A 22,725-nucleotide genomic window follows, 5' to 3' on the forward strand; every position below is an offset into this window, starting at 1 on the left:
TCAGAACAGTTACATTTTAATAATTTATGTTCTCTGCTATCCATGGGGAAAAAATTGTACATGCATTGAAACATACTGTAGGAGCTATAAGTGATTTGTTTTATGTGGTGCCACAAATGTGACCTCAGGGCTTTTAATAACAGGATAGTGTAGGTGAAGTTTCATGGTTTCTTCACCGTGCCATTCTTTATAAATAATAGATAATAAAATAAAAGTGCTGCCTTTCTATTATTTGAGTTTTCTAAGAAAAGTTGAGATGTAAAAACTTGTCTATGAAAAGTTGAATGGTAAAAATCTCTTCATTAAAAAATATTACTTTAATTAAAAGTGTTGGTGAGAAAAAAAGAATTTTAAATTCAGAACTTTTATTTTTTTCCAAATTTAATTTCAGTTTTAAAAATGTATCTTAAAATACAAACAAATTGTGTGTGTCTGTATGCATCTACTGGGCCTAAGTATTAGGCTTTGATAAACCCTAAATCTTGATGGAGATTGTATTTTTTTCCTGTTGCATGAAGCATCTGTTATATTTTATGCATGTATTGCTCATATTTTGTGTTTGAGAAACAGAGTACTGGTAAGACATTTTTCCTTTATGAGATACTAGTTCTGGCTACCTTATAATGAGTAAGATTTCTAATTAACTAACTATTCAATGTACTGAGTTTTCTCCATGCAAATCAATTCTATAGGGTAGGGGCAACTAGTATTTTCTTTAATGGGCAAAATAATAAATATTTTAGACTTTTTCATTCATATGGTCTCTCCTGCAAATGATTCATTTGTGCTTGCAAAAGCAGCCATAGACAATATTTAAACAAATGAGACTGGTTGTGCTCAAATATGACCTTATTCATTAAAAACAGGTCATAGTTTGCATCCCTCTGTTCTGAGGAAAGTACCTGTAATAGCAGTTTGGGGTTATTTATTCTTAGGAGGTGTTAGAACAATCTAAAATTGGTCCCTCTGCAATTATTTACTTCAAAAACTTCAATCGATAGATGTGTTTCTTAGAAGTTGCCGGAAGTCTAAAGTTTTAGGACTGTAATTATTGCCTATGTTCTTAGTAAGCTAACAGTAGAACAACTCAGAGGTAAGGCATGTTTGAAAGTGAATCACTATATTCTCTAAGTAACACTTTTAACATTTTTATATGCAGGTAGATAAACGGTTTTGATGGTAAGCCATTAAATTAGAAAGTTACTACTTGGGTACAATTTGGATAATATAAATTTACTGCTCCAGGTTGTCTTTCTGGGAACTTAATGTAAATAGAGGCTTAGTTTCTAAAACAGTGAATTCTACTAGGCAGAGATACAAAATACTTGAAGCCATACAAGTAAATAACTGAGACAGAAATAGAGTCACACACTAAAAGGCTGTTAGGGTGTTAAGTCAATGTATAAGAAGAACACTGTATAGAGTCAGAAACAACATCGTTTTTATGGTCCACCTTTGTGTCAGCTGCTCTAGGCAGGACTTGGTCTCAGGGATCCTACTAGTTTCAGCTGAGCTCACTCATGCATCTCTGGCCAACTAAAGGGAGATGGGGAGAGCAGCTGATCCAGGATGGGTCAGGAGAGAATGACTCCGATACACAGTTTTTCATCTCCCATCTGGGCCAGCACGTTGGCCCGTGCAAGTCCTTCTCTCAGAGATGGCAGAGGGCAAGGAAGAGCAAGCCTGATCACTCAAGTGATTTAGAGATGCTCTTTGTATTATTCTATTGTGCTAATGTTTCACTGCTCAAAACAAGTAATCTGACGGATCCCAGTGGCAGAGAATTGCACGCTGTTCTCAGTAAAGGAACTGAAAAGTTTCATGGCAAAAGACATGGATACAAGAAGGGACAAAGAGCCATTAAGGCAATTTACCACAGCATATACATACATGCATTGATCAAATTAAATGTGGACATGATGCGGGATTCAGTGATAAACTGAAATTTTTATTAACTCTTCAGGTTAACAGGATACACTGAAGCAGTCAAACTTTTTAGTAATGCAAACCTTTTACATTCTTAAAAATCACTGAGATCCTCATAGAGGTTTTAATATTGTGTTCGTATCTATATTTTCTGTATTTGTAAATAAAACAAAATTTTAAAATACATTTATTTGTTTATTTTAGGACAAAAATAACAAACCCATTACATATTAACATAAATATATTGTTAGGGAAGCAAAAACTATAGCTTCTAAAAGAAACAAGAAGGGAATGTTTTATATTTGGCAGATATTTTATATATATGTATATCTGTATGTCTTTACTGTTTGGCTTAGTAGAAGGCAGCTGGTTTTATATCTGCTTCTGCATTCAATATCTTGATTTTTTTTTCTTTGTGAAGCATATGAGGAAAATCAGTCCTTGTGCAGATATATAGTTGGAAAAAGCAGAAGTAGTTTAATAGCTTTTTCAGTTAATTGTGAATATTCTTTGATACTACACGAGAATTTGACAAGTAAGAACTTCTTAAGAGTTGTGGTGTGCAATGTGAAACCAAATCAAGGAATTTCCTATGTTTTATTAAAGTCTGTTAGTTGATTTTTCATTTTGAATGGATCTTTTATCCATGCGTGATATATAACAATAAGCACTGGTCTTTCAGGAAAATATTGGTTCACTAAGTTATCCATATTTTACAAATATTTACATGTTCCATTATATAGTCTTTTAAAAATTATATATTACTTCTAAGCTCATCAGAAATATCTTTAAGTACTGGGAAATGGTCATATTCACAGAAGTAGATCCAAGTTTTCCAAAATTCTAATTTCTCTTGGTAATTTTTGTTACTTGGCAACAAATTGTGAGTTTCTTTCCTTAAACTGACAGACTCACTTCACCTTCCAAAATACACCTAAGCATGTCAAATACCCGAGTATGAATTACTATTGTTTGTCTATAAGTTTGCTCTTTCATGGAAAAAATGGTTCTCCATGAAGTTAAAGTGGCTAACTCAGCTTGCAACTCAAACAATTGCATAAGTACATTACTTTGAGACAACCATCCTACTTCAGGATGTGGTCAAATGTTTTATGCATAATTTGCACACTAAACCTTAAAAATAAGAAAATTTAAGGTATTGAGATTTAATGCAAGTGTATTATTTTTACACCTTTATCGAGGAGCTATATACATGAAATTAACTTTTTCCTGCTGTAACAGAATGGCTTTGACACACAATGACAGTACAAGGATCCACTACCTTGATTTGTGCTAAGGTGCCAGCAATTTTATACATCACTGGGTTTGCATTATCAGTGCAAATGTCAACACAGTGAAGAAGGCAAAAAATGTCTTCCTCTTTATAGTATGAAAATTGTTTTGACCTGAAAGAGTCTTGGAATGCCCAGGATGTTGTGGTTCACACTTTGTGAGCTACTATACCAGAGGGTAAACTGTATTTATGGTACAGCAGTTTGTCAGAGATTTTTCTTAAATACACTTGTCCTTGCTATCTTGAATCATTACGTAGATTCAAAATTTGTTATTATGTTCTTCCCCAGGGTTGTTTTGTTGGCTTTGATCTAGCACATGCAGTTGGAAATGTTGAGCTCCACTTACATGACTGGGGAGTTGATTTTGCCTGCTGGTGCTCCTACAAGGTATCAACAAACTCGTTAATATATTACATACTTTTATTCCACATTGACACTAATCTAAATGAAAAGCTGGATCAGTGGCCAATTTTAAGAATTTGAATTACTTTCCTCCATTTCTTTTATTACTATATTTTTGGACTTGAGTTAATTGTAGGGTTACATAATAGAAAACTTTGATAAATGATTACATTCTGGTATTTCTATGCACTAAAGAGTATTTATCCCTTCAATTCAGTTATGAAGAAGGAGTTTCTGTAAAACAAAAACCTCCACACTGTAGAACTTAATTCAAATCGATTAGGTTCTTGGTTGCATGTTGATATGTTGTAATATATCTACTTATGTAAAGATAATTTTTATGGAATCAACTTGATATTGACATTTGAAGACAATATAATTGACAAGGAGCATGGAAATAACACCAATTTTATTTTAATTCAGGTGTTTTAAAAATATAATCTTTTATTAATATTTAAATAATTTGATAGCAACATAATTGAAGTGAATGAGATTTGAAATCAGATATGTATCAGTGGAACTGTTAGCTACTGGTTGGGGCAAAATTTGGCCAAAAAAGTAATAGTTATTTATTCTCAATTAATAATGCTGTTTCATTTTTTTTCTTTGAACAAGGTGGTCCCAACTTATGTTTTTATTATAGAAGTTCAAACAGTCACACATTTTGAACTTGTCAAAAGTTGGTTTCATAATAAAAGTAGTCAAATTATTACATTGTTTACTTCTGTCATATATATTTAGATAAACTCACATAGTTTTATTCTGAATCCAGTATTTAAATTCAGGAGCAGGCGGTCTTGCTGGTGCCTTTGTCCATGAAAAGCACGCCCACACAGTCAAACCTGCGTGAGTACCATCTTCAGATTCTTGCAACGAATAAATTAATTTGCATTAATAATATGCTAAATTTACATGAGTTCTTTAAAATGTTATCCAATAAGAATCTGATGGATTACAATTATTTTACTACTCTATGAACAATGGCATACTTTATCAGAAATAAATGGTTTCCAAAGAGTTCACTTGGTTGAACAAGAAATTTAATCACAAAAAGGGAAGCTTCAATGCTAAAAATGAGTCACTGTAATCATGTAGAGCAGATGGTTTAATGCGAAGAGACTACTTAATTTTTTTTCAAAAATTAGACTTTAGAAAATTTCGGGTTTCTCACACTGATGAACAAATCAAAGGCAACCAGAGCTGTGCCTAATAGGGCCTTAAACGTGGTATGTGAATATTAAAATTATATCTACCTTTAAAGCTAGAAACATTATAAGATGGTCTTGCAAGGAATAGCTTCTGTCCTAAAAGATTTTATAATCCATGAAAACTGAAGAGAAGCTGAACACTGAACAGACTGACTACATAAAAAGCAATACTTGTCAATTTTACATAGCACTCTTCATTTTTTAGAGCAAGTATAAATGCAAATGTGATACATCAACAAATTTACACATTTTTATTTGACTGGGGAACTCTTAAGTGGTTCTATTATTTTTATCTGGAATGGAGATAAAGAAATAATGTTCTGGGAAAAAAAATCCTTTCAAAGTTGTTGCATCAGAAGTGTATGATGAGGAGATTGTCTAGACTCCTAATAGGTAATATAATAATGTTTGATTAGTTTTCTGAATCTTCTTAGCCACTGGCTATGTGGTACAATCTTGATGAGAAGTGAAACTAAATTAGTAATAAAGCTTGGAGCACCTCACATTTTTTGATGTTCTGTGCATATAAATTTAAGATGATGTTCTACAGTTAATTTAATTATGTCTAAAATTTCTCCAAGATTTTAAAGTTTTAAGATTAGATAGAGCATTTCCTTTAGACATTTTGTTAGGCAGATATCTTCCTTGACTATATTGTCAGTACTTAGATGCTTCCCTATGCCCCAAACTTTCTGAAAAGAATATGAAGCATGTATTATATTATAGGAATACCATGCATGTTTTAAAAGGTCTCTTTTTCATTTTTAGCAAGCACCACTGATAACATTTTACCTAGCGTAAGTGCTTTCCATACAGACAATATATAAGATATTGTTTCCTTTTGGATGAAGACTCACCACTCTGATCATTTCCATCTCTCCACTTATTTAAATTGCAATAGAGGATCCGGCAAAGGGCAAGCTGGTGGGGGCATCAGGGGTGTGGTAAATAATCTACACAAAATCTAGAGAATGCAGAGTGTTACCACTTAAGCTTTGATTTTACAGCATCTGTGCTGCACTTTAGATTTCTTTCACCATTATTTGCCCTTCATGGGTGAGGAACAGGAGAGGGTGAAGGAGTTGTAGGGTGTGCACACGTGCCTCACCTTGTAGAATCCCAACATCTTCTAGACACTACAAGTGATTGTTAAGTCTGTGCTCCCAGAAGAAAGAAGATGCACAGATTAGATTTGCATTCTAGCTTGATCCTTGCTGGTCCATAACCCAAAGAATGCTCCTTGACCTCTCAGTGTTCTAGCCTCTAAATACAGGTAACATCAGCATTTACCTCAATGGCAATTACTGTCAGATTAAAATGGCATCATGCAGGTAAAGCTCTTATTACAGCCACTTAGAAGATCCATACATGTAGACTAAGTTGCTTGATAACTTGTAGAATCTTGCCTAGTACAGACCATTCCTCTCAGGAAACATAACCTTAAAGGTTATAGTTTGTGACCTTTGGGACGTTAAACAGCTTTGTTCCTACTGCCAAGCTCAGACTGACTCTGTAAGTCTCCATTCCTTGCATTCTCTCTCATACTGGCCTTACCATCTTACTGACTCCCTTGCTAATTAACGAGCTGAATGGAATCTTTATATGTGTTCATTTTATATTTGTATGAGAGCCATTTTTTAACTTTTTTGAGAATTATACAGTATTAACTATTGTCGCATTTTAAGTATGTGGCTTTGGAGACTGACAAGACTCAAATCAGCTTGATTCATGAAGCCCTCCTTACAGGAAACCCTGGCTGTTGTTGTTTCTTCGTTTGTTTGTTGTTAAAGTATCTTTTTGTGTGATATTAGAGGGACTAATTCCAGTGGTACCAACTCCTACTCTATAGTGGAATATAACTGCTTTTGTTGCAAACTTTGAAAGGTCAATTTTGTTGCCTAAAAAAGGGTGACATCTAGTGGCTAAACATGTTATTTCAAATAAATAGTACAAATAACTTTTCCTGATCCATTCATTCTTTACAAAGTATTTTTAAAGTATATATATTTAAATTATTTTTCTTTGATATCATTTGACTATATGTTTATAGTTCAGTACTTATGTAGTCAAAGCATTCTATAAAGAGGTGTGACAGGATGAAGGTGGAAGATAAGGTGAGGGGTGTTCCAGGTGTGGGGTTAAACATAAAGCATAAACGATTATCAAGGCTGTTTATCAATGAAGAAAGGCATTATGGGAGTGGTTGGCCCGCCTGGTGTAGAGAGTGGATCCCGGGATATGTGAGCCTTCATTCTAAAAGTTTAATATTCAGTGTGTAATTTTGAAATATCTTTTACGTGATGTTCCCATTAGCAACTGGTAAATTACATCTATATCAAGAAATTTCACTTTCTTTCTTGTTTAAATAGTCATTTTGGCTATTGTTCAAAACTGATGACCTAAGACTTTTTCCAAGAACCACTTGCCAATAAAAAGGATGAGTAGAGGCCAGAGTCAATCCACTGCATTAAGCATTATAACTCGAGCTATTTTTTTCTCAACTAGAATTTGACCTTTTCCTAGTTTATCATCACCTTTTCTCATTCCAGTGTCATATTCTCAACCTTGTCTGTAGCTAACAATTACACTAAATTGGGACTGGTTGTGTGTAAATGCCATCTTGTGTTTTTTTTTTTTTTTTTCTTGAGGGCCTGACTTCAATTTAGTCTACACAGTTAATAATTATTTCTCTGAAATATGAGGGGAAATATTTTTAGTTGTAAGAATTTGACAATCAGAAATGTATCACTTTTAAAAAGTACTTAAAAATCTTGATTTTTTTTCTTTTTAACGTTATAAGCGTTGACACTTCTGGTACACTTTAGATTAACACTTAACCTTTTGGTTTTAGGGGATTCAAATATATCTGAAGCCCATAAAAAGATTCTTCTGTAAGTGCTCACAGACTACAATTCAAGACACCACCCCTGTCTCTTGGTTTTTTTTAAAGAGACTCTAGCATGAAAATGGGAGTGGATTATGTGAGCTATTAAGTTTCTGTCTATGGCTTACTTTTTTACCCTGTCCAGTGAAATCATATATACTGGAAAACTGCTATTTCTCACTTTCTGTGTTGGCATAAAAACCTCCAAATTCTCTCACGTGTGACAGCTCTTGAAATGCTTGTTTCCTCTATGATTTTTGTTTTTAAGTTTTCTGAGTGGCCAAGAATGAGGCCTACGGATAATTTTTTGAAAATGCTAGAATTTAAAATCATGCCAACACATTTCCATAAACAGCTAGAGGTATTCGATTGAAGGCTTTAAGTAGAGATGACATTTTTAAGGCTTTATTAAAGGCTTGAGTCATCTCCTTTATTGTAATAAGTAATTTGCAGGATAAAAAGAACCAGCAGAAGAGGCTGGATGACATCAGTGCATGGTTAAGGCAAATTTTAGAGCTCAGAAATGTAGGTTATTATTATTATTACTATTATTTGGGAACTTAAAAAAAAAAGAAGACATAAAACAATGTACAGGAAAGTCTAAAAAAGGATAAAAATAAGCATCAAGAAAATTTAGGAAAAAGACTAAAAAATTGTAAGCATACTCCCAAATGTATAATTAATGTTATATGGGGAAATCAACTAATGCACATTTGTTCTGGGGAGTGCTGACTTGATATATTTGATTCTACATACTTCTCCAGGCAATACTGGAGAATACCATAGCCCCAAACTCATTCATAATTTAAGTCTTGTTTTTGTTTCTGGGATTCTTTATGACTTACTACTTACCACATCTTTGTCTAGTACCCACACAGGGTCTCATAAAGGCTGAGAGAATGAGAAAGTGTAGGTGGCAGTAGCCAGGTGTATAAATTCACAAGACTCCTAGTAGCAAAGTGTATGAATTGATGAGACTAGAGATGCTTTCAAATTGGATAGGCCAATATCAACAGGTTTCTCAGTGAGAGTTCTCACAGAATCCCTAGCTGAGCTGTGACACAGACCTCCCACAGTATCTGTTCTACCTGTTTAGCCTGTTTCTGGAGTTAGGTGTTCAGCATGAATAATATGAGTGACTTCTTGCCCTATCAGCCAGCCAGAGGAGAGGTACCTGGCCATCGCCTTAGTCCTTAACGCTTACCTCCCACAGCCCTTATCTTCCAGTGTATCATTTTCTCTCGCTTCTCCTCCAACATATGTGATTACTTGTCTATATTTCATAAGGTTTACTGTTTCACTTTTTTATTGATTGTCTCAATGCCTCAACCCTTCCTCTTACCCAGGAGCACCTCATCCATAGGTATGAGTTCAACAACAGATGTCTGTAGAAGACACCGATGTGCACTTTCACCTTAACTACTTGCTTACTTTTTAGCCCTTACTTTCATTTTATTGCAGATTGCAAGAGTTCCTGATTATCAAAGCATTATCCTAGTCCCCAGAGATACATGACAATGCAGGAAAGCAAAAATTGTCATGATAGGAAATTGTCACTAATGAACTACTCACTTATAAAATTAGCCTTTACTAAACACCCTTTCCCGATTAGTATCAGCATTTGTCTCTATGCATTATTATAAGAAAAGTTTGGTCTCTTGCTGATTATAGAATGTTATATGTATAACACAATAAAAACTTAATGGAAATGGATTGTAAAGTAAAATTTTCCAAGAGATTCAGGATTTCATGATGCAAGTGATACTGAAGAACTGCTGAGTGACAAAATCATGGACAATGAGGCTATGTCGGAGTCAGAGCCATTAACAGATGAAGGAGAGGAAATTAGACACGGTACTTCAAAAGCAAATGACTTGAATATCAAGGAGTAAAAGGAAATGATGAATGCTTCAACAATTTTGTGGAAATGATCCTCTTTATGCTCATGCTAAAAAAGTTAAATGTAATATGAAAAAGACTCTACTTTACTATCATAACATTTATCAAAACACAGCAGAAAATCAACAAAATTTTTAATTTATTCTTTTAAATAATTAGCATATTATAATTTTAATCTAAGTTTTATCAAATTATAAATTAAATTTGTTCTATAATTTTAAACTTTATTTTTCAAGAGCATCTCTATCAATTTTTTTTTCTCCATTATTTACTACTGAAGTTTGATTAATGGTTTAAAATAGATTTATTTTAAATGGCCTTTTCCTGGTATTCCATTTGTAATCAAATAATGAGGACTTTCAATATATCCATACATCTTTCTAATCTTAGGAATTAAACATGATGAAGCTTCCATTTTATCCTACTCCAACAGAAGTATCCTATCTAAGGTGCTCATTGCTCTATCAAGTAAAGAGAGTGATCTGAGTCAATTGAGGAGGCATGAGCAAATATAACCAATATATATTTTTGTACAAGAAACTTTCATAGATAGAAATAAATATAAGATGTTGGCTATGACTTAAAAAAAACTTACAGTCCATTTGAAGAGATAACCATTTCGATAGCTGAATAAGCAATTTGAAGGACAAGTAACACAAGGTTAGAATATGTGCCACAAGGCAACTTCTCAGTAGTTGCTGGGTGAATTCTCAGACATCACCATAGGAGCAGTGGAGACAGATAACTTTCACTCAGAGCTGCTCTGGAAAATCTAGAGCAAGTTGGTGGGGAAACCTACAGATATAATACCTCTGCAAAATGGAATGCTATGTTAACTAAGTGAATAAATTTATTCCCTGTTACTCTGAAAGCTGAACTTGTTGCCTATAAGAGAGATTTCACTTGATTAGTTTCATAAATTTAAGGAAATATAAAGAAGAAAAAAGAATTACATAAATGACATTTCTTTAAGGGATATGTCAGGTGATCTTTTTCTTTTTATGCTCCTTACTAGAATTTTTTATGGAATCTTGAGTTATTGACTTAACATTTAAAAGTCTGCCTATTATCATAAAATTGCTCTTTATCCCTATTCTACAATATTTTAGAAATTATAAACAGTGCTGAAATCAAATTTGCTTCATACTCTCACTTAGTTTCAGAACCGTGCTCATGAGTAGGTTATACCTATTGTAAATGCTAGCCCCCCAAATCCTCATTGTAAGGGATCCAAAAGAAGCTAATTTGATTGAAGACAACTCATCCATGGACTTATGACATACATAACCAACACCTATCTTCATTCTGAAACTATTTTAAATTAATAACTCTACAAGGATCCCTGCTCTTCTTAGTTTGACATTTTTCAGTACGCAGAATCATTGAGATAATTATCACATGTGGTGAATTTAAGTTGTGATCGTAAAAATAATGCTTATGCACTGAGGCATGATCAGTTAAAAATAAGTTCAGTAAATAATCTGATTTTCTTAAGAGAAAAAGTAATCCTGGCTCTTTAAAGAAAACCAAAATAGTAATTATCAGTATAAAAAGATACATTAAAGCCATTGTTGCTTGCAAATCACTACTCTCAGATAATGATGACATAATCATTAATTTGAGAAAACTGAAGTGCTTTGAAACCTCAAAATTTATTTTCTCTTTGAAAATTGCAGTCTAGTGTCTCTGAAGATATATGAGGTCTGTGAACCTTTTAGATACAAAAGGGAAGACTTGTCAAAGAGCTTCAGCTCTTGTTTTAATTACTTCAAGTTTTGTCCCTAAAGTGACCTTCAGAATCTGCAAGGGTTTTTGATATAAACTATGAAGAGCTATTGCTAAACTTTTATTTGTTTTTGTTGAGAAAAACCTGTGTATTCATCTGACTCTTTACGACTGCCAAAGCAACCATGGTGCAATGACAGACGCTGTGTGGGGTAGCAAGGGAAACTGCTCATCACACACAGACCCAGTGGGTCCTGGTTCTTCCAAGACTGGGATGGGCTACTGTCAAAGGCCACAAGAACACTTGTAATGCATTGCTCAGAAAAAAGGTCTGAATTTTTGTGATCCATTTTCTCTTTGGTCACTTGTTTTTAACTCCACTCCAGAGGAGGTATTTGATTAAACGGGAATTATCCTTTTCTCTAGAGTTGAGGTCTATCTCCATCAGGATAAGTGCATGTAGAGATAGCTTCTCTTGATTTTCTTATGAATCTCTGCTCCAATCAGATTTGGTCAAGATCTCAGAAGATCTGGTACAGGCGTAGACACTTAGATAGAAATTGACCATCTGACTTTTTTTTTTTTCCTAAGGGGCTTGTGATCCTTGGGAGAAGTTTTCTTAGTATGTCTAATGTGATTGTTTGAAAAACTAACTATAAATTAATTCTGAATATTTAAGTACAAGGACATTGTCCACGTGATCTCTCATTACTTTCATTATCCACAATGCCCAAGAAAAATATTTTTAAATTTTGTTATTGAATATATGTCTCTTTCCTTACTCTCAGCATAATAGACAAACCATCTTCTAGCATATGGTAGCATTTCTACTTTGCAAGTTATTCCGAAGTGGGTATGATTTGCAAAATACTGTCAAATTAAATATGCATTTCCATATGCTTCTACAAAGACCAAATATATCCATCAAAACCAGCTATAGACAACTTAAAAAATCCTTCATGAGTATTTTAATCAATGCAGCAAATAGTCCTTTCTAAAGTTCTAAATCCAGACATCTTCTTGCTGTTTTTTGTGCTTTTTAGCATCAATACTACTTTAGAGGATTATAAACAAATATTTCAAAATAATAATATATTTCAAGGAAAAAATGTGCCAAAATTTTGTTACTAAAGCATTCATGCCAAGAAAATATTGACAATATTAGCTCTTGTAAGGACAACATATTATTCTGAATCTTCAGGAAACAATTTTATTAACCAAAACTTAGGATATCAAGAAGTGCTTTCTTATAATTATGTGTATCACATTTTTATTTCACTGGACATATTTTAACAATGTTCCTTTTGAGTAAGATGTGAAGGTGTAATTGAATATGTAACAGAACCAAGTGAAGCACTCTGTCTTAACAATATTCACATATTGTTTGGGCAAATGAGTGGAGGAAAAGGAACTGAACTCCATGATAACTCCTCAACTTCTTTCCAAAGCAGCATTAAATCAGCTGACTTAGAACAGGGCGGAGCAATTATGAATAGATGAATATTTCTTTAGAAAATAGGAAGTGATAAAGATCTTCTTTATTCAGAGTGAGTTGGTAATATTTTACCTGTCTATACCATGGCCACTTCAAGCCTTATAATAGTCATGCTCGGGGACTAGCAGCTGACATCAAGGGACGAATGCACAGTTCACGGGCTGAAGCAACCTACTTCGTCAAGATTTGTACTGTCATTCATAGCTTTCAATCTGCTTCCATCACTTAGGCATACATTTTCTTTTCCTTCAGATCGTGCTGGTTGCCAACTGCCCAGATTTAGATTCTCCTTGCTCCTTTTCTCATTTTCAGTTGAGCTTTTGTTTTTGTTTTTGTTGTTGTTGTTGTTGTTGGGTTTTTTGGTTTTGTTTTTTTTTTTTGCCTCTTGTTATACTTTATGACTACATGCCTTCTCTGATCCTTATTCCTATGCAGTAGCTCCACCTTTCCTGTATGTGTCTGAACTACTGTTATGTCTTAATTCCAATATCAATTTGAACTGGAGCAATGTGTTTCTGTTTCCCTAGAGTTTCTTCTCACTCTGCATGGTGGTTTAGCAATATTAATGCCCCATTGTGTGGGATGGCCTAAAACCTGACTGAGACTTCCTCTACCCATGCAACCATACCCATATCCTACCCAACTGATCTTACTTCCTTGAAGGCAGAGTTTTAGTATGCTCAGACACACCCTTGTTTGCATTTGGTCATCCCATTGGATTGCCTGGTTAGAAAAGACTGTTGGTGGAGACTGGAAGAAACACTTTGGCTGATTGTAGATGAAAAGAGCTTGGAATAACCAAAAAGAAAGAGGGGGAAAATATATACAATCATTCATGAAAAGAAATTAACATTTTCATTGAACATTGTAGAAATTTTAAAGGCATAGCTGCATAATGTACCTGTACCACATTTATATTCATTAAAGAAATATTTATTGAGCATCTAGTATATCACAGGCAGTTTTTAAAATGTTTGGGATGTGTGGAGAAATAAAGCAAAGATACCTGCCATTATAGAGCTTATATCCAGCAAAGGAAGACAGACTATGCACATAATAAAGAGCAAATTGTATAATATATTTGAAGTTGAAAAGTCCTGTGGGTAATTGGAAAAGCAGGACAGAAAAAGGAGATATAAGAATACTCTGTGGGATCTCTGGCAATGAACAGTATTAAAAAGACATTCAGGAAAGCTCACCACTAGGAGAAAACAATGTGATGAAGAGATGAAGGAGGTGGAGAGTGGGCCAAGCAGTTATCTGGTGAAGAGAATTCCAGCCATGGGAGTATTTTATCAAAAGCTCTAAGACAGAAGTGTGTCCTGGCTGTTTGAGGAACAAGAAAGCCACTGTGGCTGGAATAGAATAGACAAACTGGAGATTAGTGAGACAAAGGGTCCAGAAAATGCAGGCCCTTTTAAGGCAATATAAAGACTTGGGATTCATTGCTCATTTTGCCCAAAAAGTGACATGACATGACACAGCAAATTTAAAATGATCACGTGATGGCTTTCTTGGGAGTAGGCTGTAAGAGGGTAAGGGTGGACTTTGGAAGACCTTCTGGGGAACGATTAAGAGAAGCAGACAAGAGGTGACAACAGTTCAAAGCAGAGGAGTAGCAGAAGAGGCAATGAGAAGTTGTAGGATTCTGGATCTGTTCTAAAAGATATGTGGTAGTGCTGTGAAGGAGGTCAAGAATAGAAATGTCAGGGTCAGTTGAGGGAAGTTTGTGATCATGCAGAAGTGAGCTGCTCATTATCTAAATACAGTAATGGCAAATGGGATAAAGAAAGCAGGACAAAGATAAAAGTTATTAGGAAATGGAATCAAGAGGACATAAAGAAAATTTTGTAGAGAGGGACAAGAATGAGGGGAGCATCAAAGATTAATTTGATGTCTCTCCAAAAGGTGCTAAATTACTCAAATGTCATACAGTTATTTCATTTATCAACTAAAAAACATTTCTCAAGCATCTACTACAAGCAAAGCAGTCTGCAAACACTGGGGACACAGACATGAACGAGCCTTGTTTTTCTGGAATTTATCATTCTGTGTGAGTGGGAAAGGAAAGAGAGAGGTTGGAGAAGGCTTTGCTGATGAGGTGATATTTGCGATGACTGGAGAAATCCCCCTAACTCTTAGTCAGACTGAAGGGGAACAGGCAGTGGTAGGGTATCCCAGGCAGGATCATTAAGGTCCTTGCATTTCAAGTAAGGAGTTCTGATTTTAGGTTAAAAAGAAAGGGGACCCATTGTTCACATGCACTAAGACTGCAAATCAAGTCTCATCAGGTCTTGGTTTGATTATGGGAAAAATAAATAGTTAGGCCTGGAGGGATCTCCAAGATTCCCTCCCAGTTTTTAAACTTTCTGATGCTCAAGTAATAAATACAAAGCATCAGAATAAGGTAAACTGCTGGTAGGGATAAATCAGAAACTGAAACCAATTTGATGGAAATCTGTGCATCGTTGGGTGTTTTAATGACTTTGATGACCCTTCTGCCCTCCATTCTTTTGTAATAGGTGGATACAGTAAAATTTAGTAAGTTTCAAGAAATTTGCAACACACTTTACTGTAACTTTCTCACCTTTTTCCTTTTCTCAAGTATGAAAGAGTACTATGTCCCTATTTCTTAATATTCAGCTGCCAACATTTTTATTATGAAAATTAAGACTATATAAAAGCTATTTGAATGAATAAATTTCTCATAACTTCCTGAATAAAACAACCTTTGTGGAATTTTTGGTTCTGTGAAACCTTATTATTTGATGAGGATTTTAAGTAACATACTTTCACTTGAGGTTAGGTTATAGAGGACATTAGAATATGAGATTACAGGCATTCAAACTTATCTGCAATTGCTACTACAGATTTTTAAGAATAAACAATTATGCCATACACTAAATGTTCCATTTTTTGTAATTCAGCACAATTTTTGAAGCCATGAAAGCAGTAAGACAATTGTATTTAGTTCTAAGTTGTGACCTTAAGAGGGAGAGAGAAAGAGAAATAAGAGAATAGGGGAGGAGAGGGAGGGAAGGAGAAAGAGAAGAGGAAGAGGGAAAAGAAGAGGAAAAGGAAAAGGGAAAAAAGGAAACAACTTACTCTCAGTCAGATTTGCATTCCTAAGCACAGACTTAAATTATTAAATTGTGTGGTGGTAAAAGCCAAATTAAAGGACATTACAAAAGCAGTCTTTTATGCAAATATACTTTCTTAGAAAAAATTGTGCTTTAGTTTCTTTGTATGTTGGATTTTGCTCCAATGATTAATTGTATTTTTAACATAATCTAAGAAAACTGGGATAAATTGTTTTGTTTAGTTTTGCTGAGGTATGGAGTGAGGAGAGATAAGGGGTTTGCAGAGTAAGTTAAATTAATTCAGTGCATGAAATATTTAGGGATTCATACTGGAGATTCTACCATTAAAGTCTTGCTAAGGAGATCAAGGAACGTTTGGGTATTTCATTTCATAACTCTTAGCATCCAAAATCATATTCAGTGGCTCCCTAGTGGCTTTCTCTTACTGAATCTGAATATCGTGCCTCAAAGATGCCTTTATAATAAGTGATGCTTTCCATTTGATAATACTTATTTGAAACTCTTTTTAGGAAATTTATGATGTTCAAAGAATGAAAAGCATATTAAAATCTTTACTTTCATCATTTATTGGGTCTCTTCCAATACCTTCTCTCAAAATTCTGTTAATATCTTCATTCTAAGTAAATTAACTCCCTGCTTGATTTTCAATTTTTGATGGCAAAAGATCCAAATTTCTAGTCCAAGTATGATGAGATTGCATCTTAATTGTTATGGTTCATATTCAGTTCACAGAAATGATTTATGAGCTTATTGTGATAACAGCTACTTATAAGCTAATTTAATGGTTTTTAATTTTACTTCATTAGCTTTAGAATATCTGTTTATTAGAATCCCTGCCAAGATTTTATTTATATTACTTTCTTTTGTATTTCAAATTTACCTTTGCTGCATTCCAAGTGGTGGGATCTTAAAATGAATTTAACTTTCTCTTAGGTCTTCTGGAATGTATTTTGAGTCTGAATGGATATTTTTTGAAAAAATCATTTCTTTATTTGACTTTAAACAGCCCCCATTCCATCTGTCAAGACTTCGAGGTTGTAATATATGAATGATATGCTTACTCAGATTCACTAAATTAGATGCCTATGTCCATGCATTTTTGAAGAAGTGGAACTGACTACAGAGAATATAAAGAACAGAGAAAGTCAAACGAACAGTTTTAAGGGAGGGAGGAAAGCATTGTTTATAAAGAGAATATGGCTGTCATCTAGCCTGGCTAGGTCAGAACCCTAAGTGTGGTATTTAAGTAATCTAGGGAAAATTGCTTTTTTTTTTTTTTAAGAATCTCTGATGCATTTAAAAAATCTGCCTCAGGTGCTTTTGCATTTGTTGGTGAATATACTTGGTCTCAATGGCCTAAATCTGTATTTGGGCTTCAAAGGCTAATAATTGTATTATCTTAGACTGTTTATCTAGCATCTTGGAACCTCACTTTTCTCAGTGGTATAATAAAGATGATAACGGTATCTACATCATAGGATTCTTCTGAAGATTAAATGATTGTTTAGAACAATGTCTGACTCATAATAAAATCTCAATTAACATGTGCCTTGGTTGCTCTCAAAATTAATAAAACAACTACAAGAAACTAAATAAGGAAGAACCACACATCCTTAAGTCAAACTTTTTGGACTATTTTTACCAGATCTTTGCTTAATGTTTGAGAAGTCAGTCACCGGGTTTCACATTGTTCACTTTCCATTAACTGGAACATAATATGGGGAAAAGACTTTATCTCTCAAACATATTATTTTAGTAAACATGATTCTTTTTCCTTTTTAACTTTAAATTAACAATGATTTTTAAAATTTTAATCTAGTTATGGTAAAAGTTATATTAGTATGGGCTTTTATATTAAAAGTATATCATTGATACTGTTTTTCATGAGAATATCCAGAATAACCTGAAAACATCAGAATTAGAGATTCCAAGACTTTTTTATTTCAAAAGGAATTACGGGTGAAATAAATTTGAATAAGAAAATGTCAGTCTCTTGTTGTAATATGCCATTTAAATGATCACATTTTTTATCAAGTGAAAGTATTGAGCAATTAATTTTAGAAAGTTGCAATTATTTCCAGAAGAAGTAACATTTAGAATTACATTAAGATTGAAGATAGATACCACTAATGATTAAAAGAACATGGTAATTATTAATATTCTATATCAGAATAAAGATGCAAGGGAAAAAAAACATCATAAGGAAAATTGGTGACAGTTTGAAGCAATTAACCACTACTGGCCTCAGGACTTTGAAGCATATACAACATAGAAAATCTCCTCTATCCTCCTTTTTTTTTTTTTTTTGTAAGAGTCTTTGTATTTATGATTTGTTGAGCTGTTTGGATGAATATTTTCTTCAAGTAACTGCTCTGATCACTGAATTCAGTGATGTCACTGTCACATCCACATATTAGACTTTAGTGCCATATATATTTTCACCTTGCTCTGGAGTCCTCTGACCTAATTTACTACTAATTGTTAGAGAATTATGGTGTAAATAGCCTCTAAAAAGAGCCATTGTCTTCTTTCTTCTGTTTATCTTACTCTACTTTCCTTCTATTATTAAGTTTAACATTTATATTGATGAAGCTGAAACTTCCCACCTTCCTGAGTCTCTGGTTTCATTTCTTTCAGGGTTTCACTCCACTCAGTATCTCCTTCCTAACAGAATCTATCAGCAACTGTCTCCCTTAACTCTTGTTTAATATCAAACACCCAGATTGGAGTCCATTTTCCTTCTCTCAGTTCTTTCCATTTTGCTATGTCCCCTGAATCCATTCTTCTTGACACAGAGTCACAGGTCCCACCCACAGTTAAGAGGGAAGGGGTCACATGAACACCAGGAGGCAGAGATCAGGGGGGCATGCACCCACCCTTTGTTGAATTGATTATTTGTTTAATTAGTTTCTACCCCCTGTCACACCCACACCCAAAAGACTTTAAACTCTGTGGGTAGGAACCATTTTTGTTTTAGCTCTCTGTACTATTTCTATCTCTTGCTTCTAGCAAAGTGTCTCATTAACAATTTTTGAGGAATCAATAATTGAAATACAGAAAAACTCTAATAAGCCTGATAAAAGTAAGGTAATTTCATTAGTAACATAAATGATAGAAAGAGTCACTTATAACAAACACCAACTCTACTCTACCTTCATGCTAACTTCCATTAAACTATTTTACTTTATCTGGGTCTACTTTTAGCTTCTGCTCTTCCACTCAGTTTCTAGGGAGTGACCATCTCAGCTGCTACTTGCTTATTGGTTTGTTAAGATACTTGCTTTGAACACCCTCCTTCAGCTTCCTTCTGGTAATGCTTTATCAACCACAGCTTCTTGCTTTGGGTCAGCATTCCTGCTTACTTACGAGCAGGATATGGGCTTAACTTGCTATGTTCCTTTAGATGATCACTCAAACTCCATAAGTCTTACTTATCTCAAATTTAAAATGATGGAAATAATACCTACCTCAGAGTTTGTTGCAAAGATTAAGTAAGATGACACGCCCATTTTCCAGCAAACATGTCTCCATTTCTGCCCATTTTTCCTTAGCAATTCATTATGCAAAAGCTTTGCTCAAACATGGCTTTTGAATAGGATTTCCTGTTGGCATAAGAACAAATATTTTGATTAGCTAGGCCACTTTTAGATGTCCTGTGGGATTATACAATTTCCCTCCCAGGGTGACATGGATGTGGTGGGGAGGGTGATGGACGGCAAACAATTAGAATCTCCAGCGGGGCTGGTCTCCCAGTAGTCTTTGTACTAAGCCATTGGATAGCAAGTATAATTTCTTTAGTGAAAAAATTCAAAACAGCCAAATTGTTATGAAATAATGAGGTGGACAATGTAGAAACAATTACATACCATTTTTGTACTTTTTCAGATTATAAAGTCAAAATACTTCTATAGATTCAGGAAGTAAAGCATGAAAAAAAGGGTGCCTTGACCTCAGTTGTGGAATCAGTTCCAAGTTATTTTTTCCCTGAAGAAGAACACATTTTCCCTTCGTGTAGTCACTTGTTTCTTTCATTTTTGGGTTATGAACACGACGTCAGTACTTTTAAGCATAAGATACTATTTCCTCCTATGATACCATGTGCATACACTAGGTCTTTGATGTTTCTGTCAGATATACCCAGCAATCATCACAATGTATACTCTTGAATTTTTAGTGTCACACCACAAACAGAAATGACAGGTACTGTGTCTTTTAACAAACACACAAAAATGAAAAAAAAATTGCTGAAAAAGAAAAAATGTATTGAAATATTCCCCCAGTTTTTATTTTGATCCCATTGAAAAAAATAGGGGAAAAACTTACCTTTTTTTCATTACCCTGTCTCACAGCCACTGTATTTGCCTCAGATTTTTAAAAAAAAAAAATGCCAAGAGGAAATTTTTGAATCCGTTTCCACAGGAAGCATTATATGCAAAAGGGCTCACGTGTTATTTTTTTGATATGTAACTACAGAAGAAATAATTCCCTTTAACAAACTGTAGTATTTTTCTTTTCTTTCAAAAGATAAAAATAACATAAGACAATAGTCTTTGTTTCTATTCTAAATAATAGTGAATGAATGTAATTCATTTGGGCTAGGACTCTTTTCTTAATTTCTCTTTTTTATGAAGACATGATTTTAGCCTCAATAGAAGAGGTGACACTGAGTTCCCCTCAGTACCCAGCACAGTTCCATGCCTGCTGCAAAAAATGTGTATTCAATATATATACATCATGATAAACATAAGTACCTCAAATTAACAATTACTTTGTATGGTGCTTTTGGTTTCCCAATTTAACTCATTGATATAGCTCGGTTCTGCGTTCAAATTAACTTAAGATAGGTTCTAATTCTGGATAATTAATACAAAAACGTGTCAATTTGATAAATATACTTTCAATTTTTTTTATTGATTCCAGTTGTCATCAGAAATTTGATAATTTTTTAAAAGTTACATCTGCAAATGTCATCAGACCATAAACATAGGTGAACAAATCATTTTATTTTTTTAATTTTCATCTGTTAACTTATTTGATGCAGGAAATTCAATCTGGTAACTTTGAGGCATGCTTAGTTATTTTTGTTATTTTTCTCAGTAAATTCAGAGTTAAACCTCTGTCAGTTTAGTGTTCTTTTCTTGTGCTTTTTTCCTTAGGAGAGCATCTAAGTTTGCAAGGGTGGGTGATATACAGAGCACCCAGACATAGGTAAAGGAGGGGCATCTGGCCCATAGGAATCCATTAAAATGAACCTGGAACCCATTACTGTTGCATCTTCTGAGATGTCTGTGGAACTACCATGCATGGCCCAATGCCCTTTATCTCAACCCTCCTGCTCCTGTGAGGATGCTGAATCTCTCAGTCACTTCAATTCCCTTCTCTGGGGGCACAGGGATTTAGGAGCATTTAGGATACTCTCTTGGGTCTCTTGGGTTTCTTGGGTTTGTAAACACAGGTCCATTCTACCAGCATTTTAATATGAAGACTACGGCACCAAGCTGGCATGAAGGGATTTTTACAAACCCTTTGGATTGCCTCCGAGTGCTGAGAGAACATGGCTCAGGAAATTTCTATCACTAGATCCTCGCAAACATATCTGGAGTTCCCACTGACCTCTCAACCATCCCAACCCCCACTCCCTAGAACTTAACTCAGGGTAGGGCGTGCAGCTGGCTCTGTATTAGGAATATGAATCTAATCTTTCTCTTGCCTTTCTGTAGTTTCTCATTCCTCAGCAAGCACAAATGTTATTTTATTCATGGGTTAGGTTCATTCTTTCTTCTATTCCCTTTTCTCTTTGGTGCTTACAGCATAAACATTATGCTGGGCTATTAAATAAGACACGTGATGACTAGAATTCCAAAATGTCTATCTATTGCAAGTCAGAAGCCTTGGCTTTTAAAGATGACTGACTCTGCTGTAAGTTTCAAATACTTGCTTTGGAATTCAAAGCTAAAAGGAGTCTTAGTACTACATATCCTCTGGTGCTCTCCACTTAACAAATGACCCTGAAGGAATAAAACTTACTGATTCACCTTAAAAAATTTTTTAGTAATTTGCGAAGGATGAGAATTTTTAAATGTATACCTTCAAAGGTTTTTTTTTTAACCACCCCAAACACTTTTCTCCAAACAATATTATGTCAGTAGTTGTCCCTGAAGCCATAAATTTTTCAACTCAAGAGAAGTTGGCGATTAATATGTGACTTAAACTGTCATATATAGCAGAAGCAGAATCCAAACTGGACCATTACTTTTCTAATCAGTTTAAGCGCTTTAGTATGAAAAAAAATATTTGATACCAATTCTTAAGTTGAGTATTAAGTGTACACCTAGAAATTTAGTACACTCAATAAAAACTCAGCAGAATTCACTTAAAGTCACACTGTATAACACAAAAAGAAAAGTAAGAGTGGAAAAAGGAGGTGGTGGGGAATGGGCCCCCACAGCCTACGTATGTGTTGGACCTTTGAATGGACTGCTTTAACTATTTGGAACAATCTTTCCTTCCTCTTTTGCTGAAATATACTCATCCTTCTGCTCAGCTTCCTGGTCAGAGCCTCACCTGACCATCACCATGCTGGTTCAGCTGCCCTGAGCCATGCTTCCTCTACCAGTCTTTAACCACACAGCACATCATCCACATTACACTCTTCTACAAACTGTAAGAGATAAGTCTTTGATCTCATGAGCTTATATTCCAGTTGGGGGAGAAAAATGAAAATAAGGAAGTTAATTATTTAGTATTCATAAAAGGTACTATACATTCCATCCTATATCTTTATTTTTTG

General features: G+C 34.4%; 1 protein-coding gene across 2 annotated transcripts in view; it reads left to right on the forward strand.

Annotated features, from left to right (window-relative positions):
- KYNU (kynureninase) overlaps nt 1–22,725 on the forward strand; it is a 90,544-nt gene that overhangs the window by 52,303 nt on the left and 15,516 nt on the right. For both annotated transcript variants that reach the window (XM_006191399.3, XM_032479384.1), the window contains 2 exons: nt 3,510–3,608; nt 4,396–4,469. In XM_006191399.3, the coding sequence (XP_006191461.1) occupies nt 3,510–3,608; nt 4,396–4,469 (173 nt within the window). The remainder of the gene's footprint in view (nt 1–3,509; nt 3,609–4,395; nt 4,470–22,725) is intronic.

This window comes from Camelus ferus, chromosome 5, assembly GCF_009834535.1.
Source record: "Camelus ferus isolate YT-003-E chromosome 5, BCGSAC_Cfer_1.0, whole genome shotgun sequence".
Lineage (NCBI taxonomy): Eukaryota > Metazoa > Chordata > Mammalia > Artiodactyla > Camelidae > Camelus > Camelus ferus.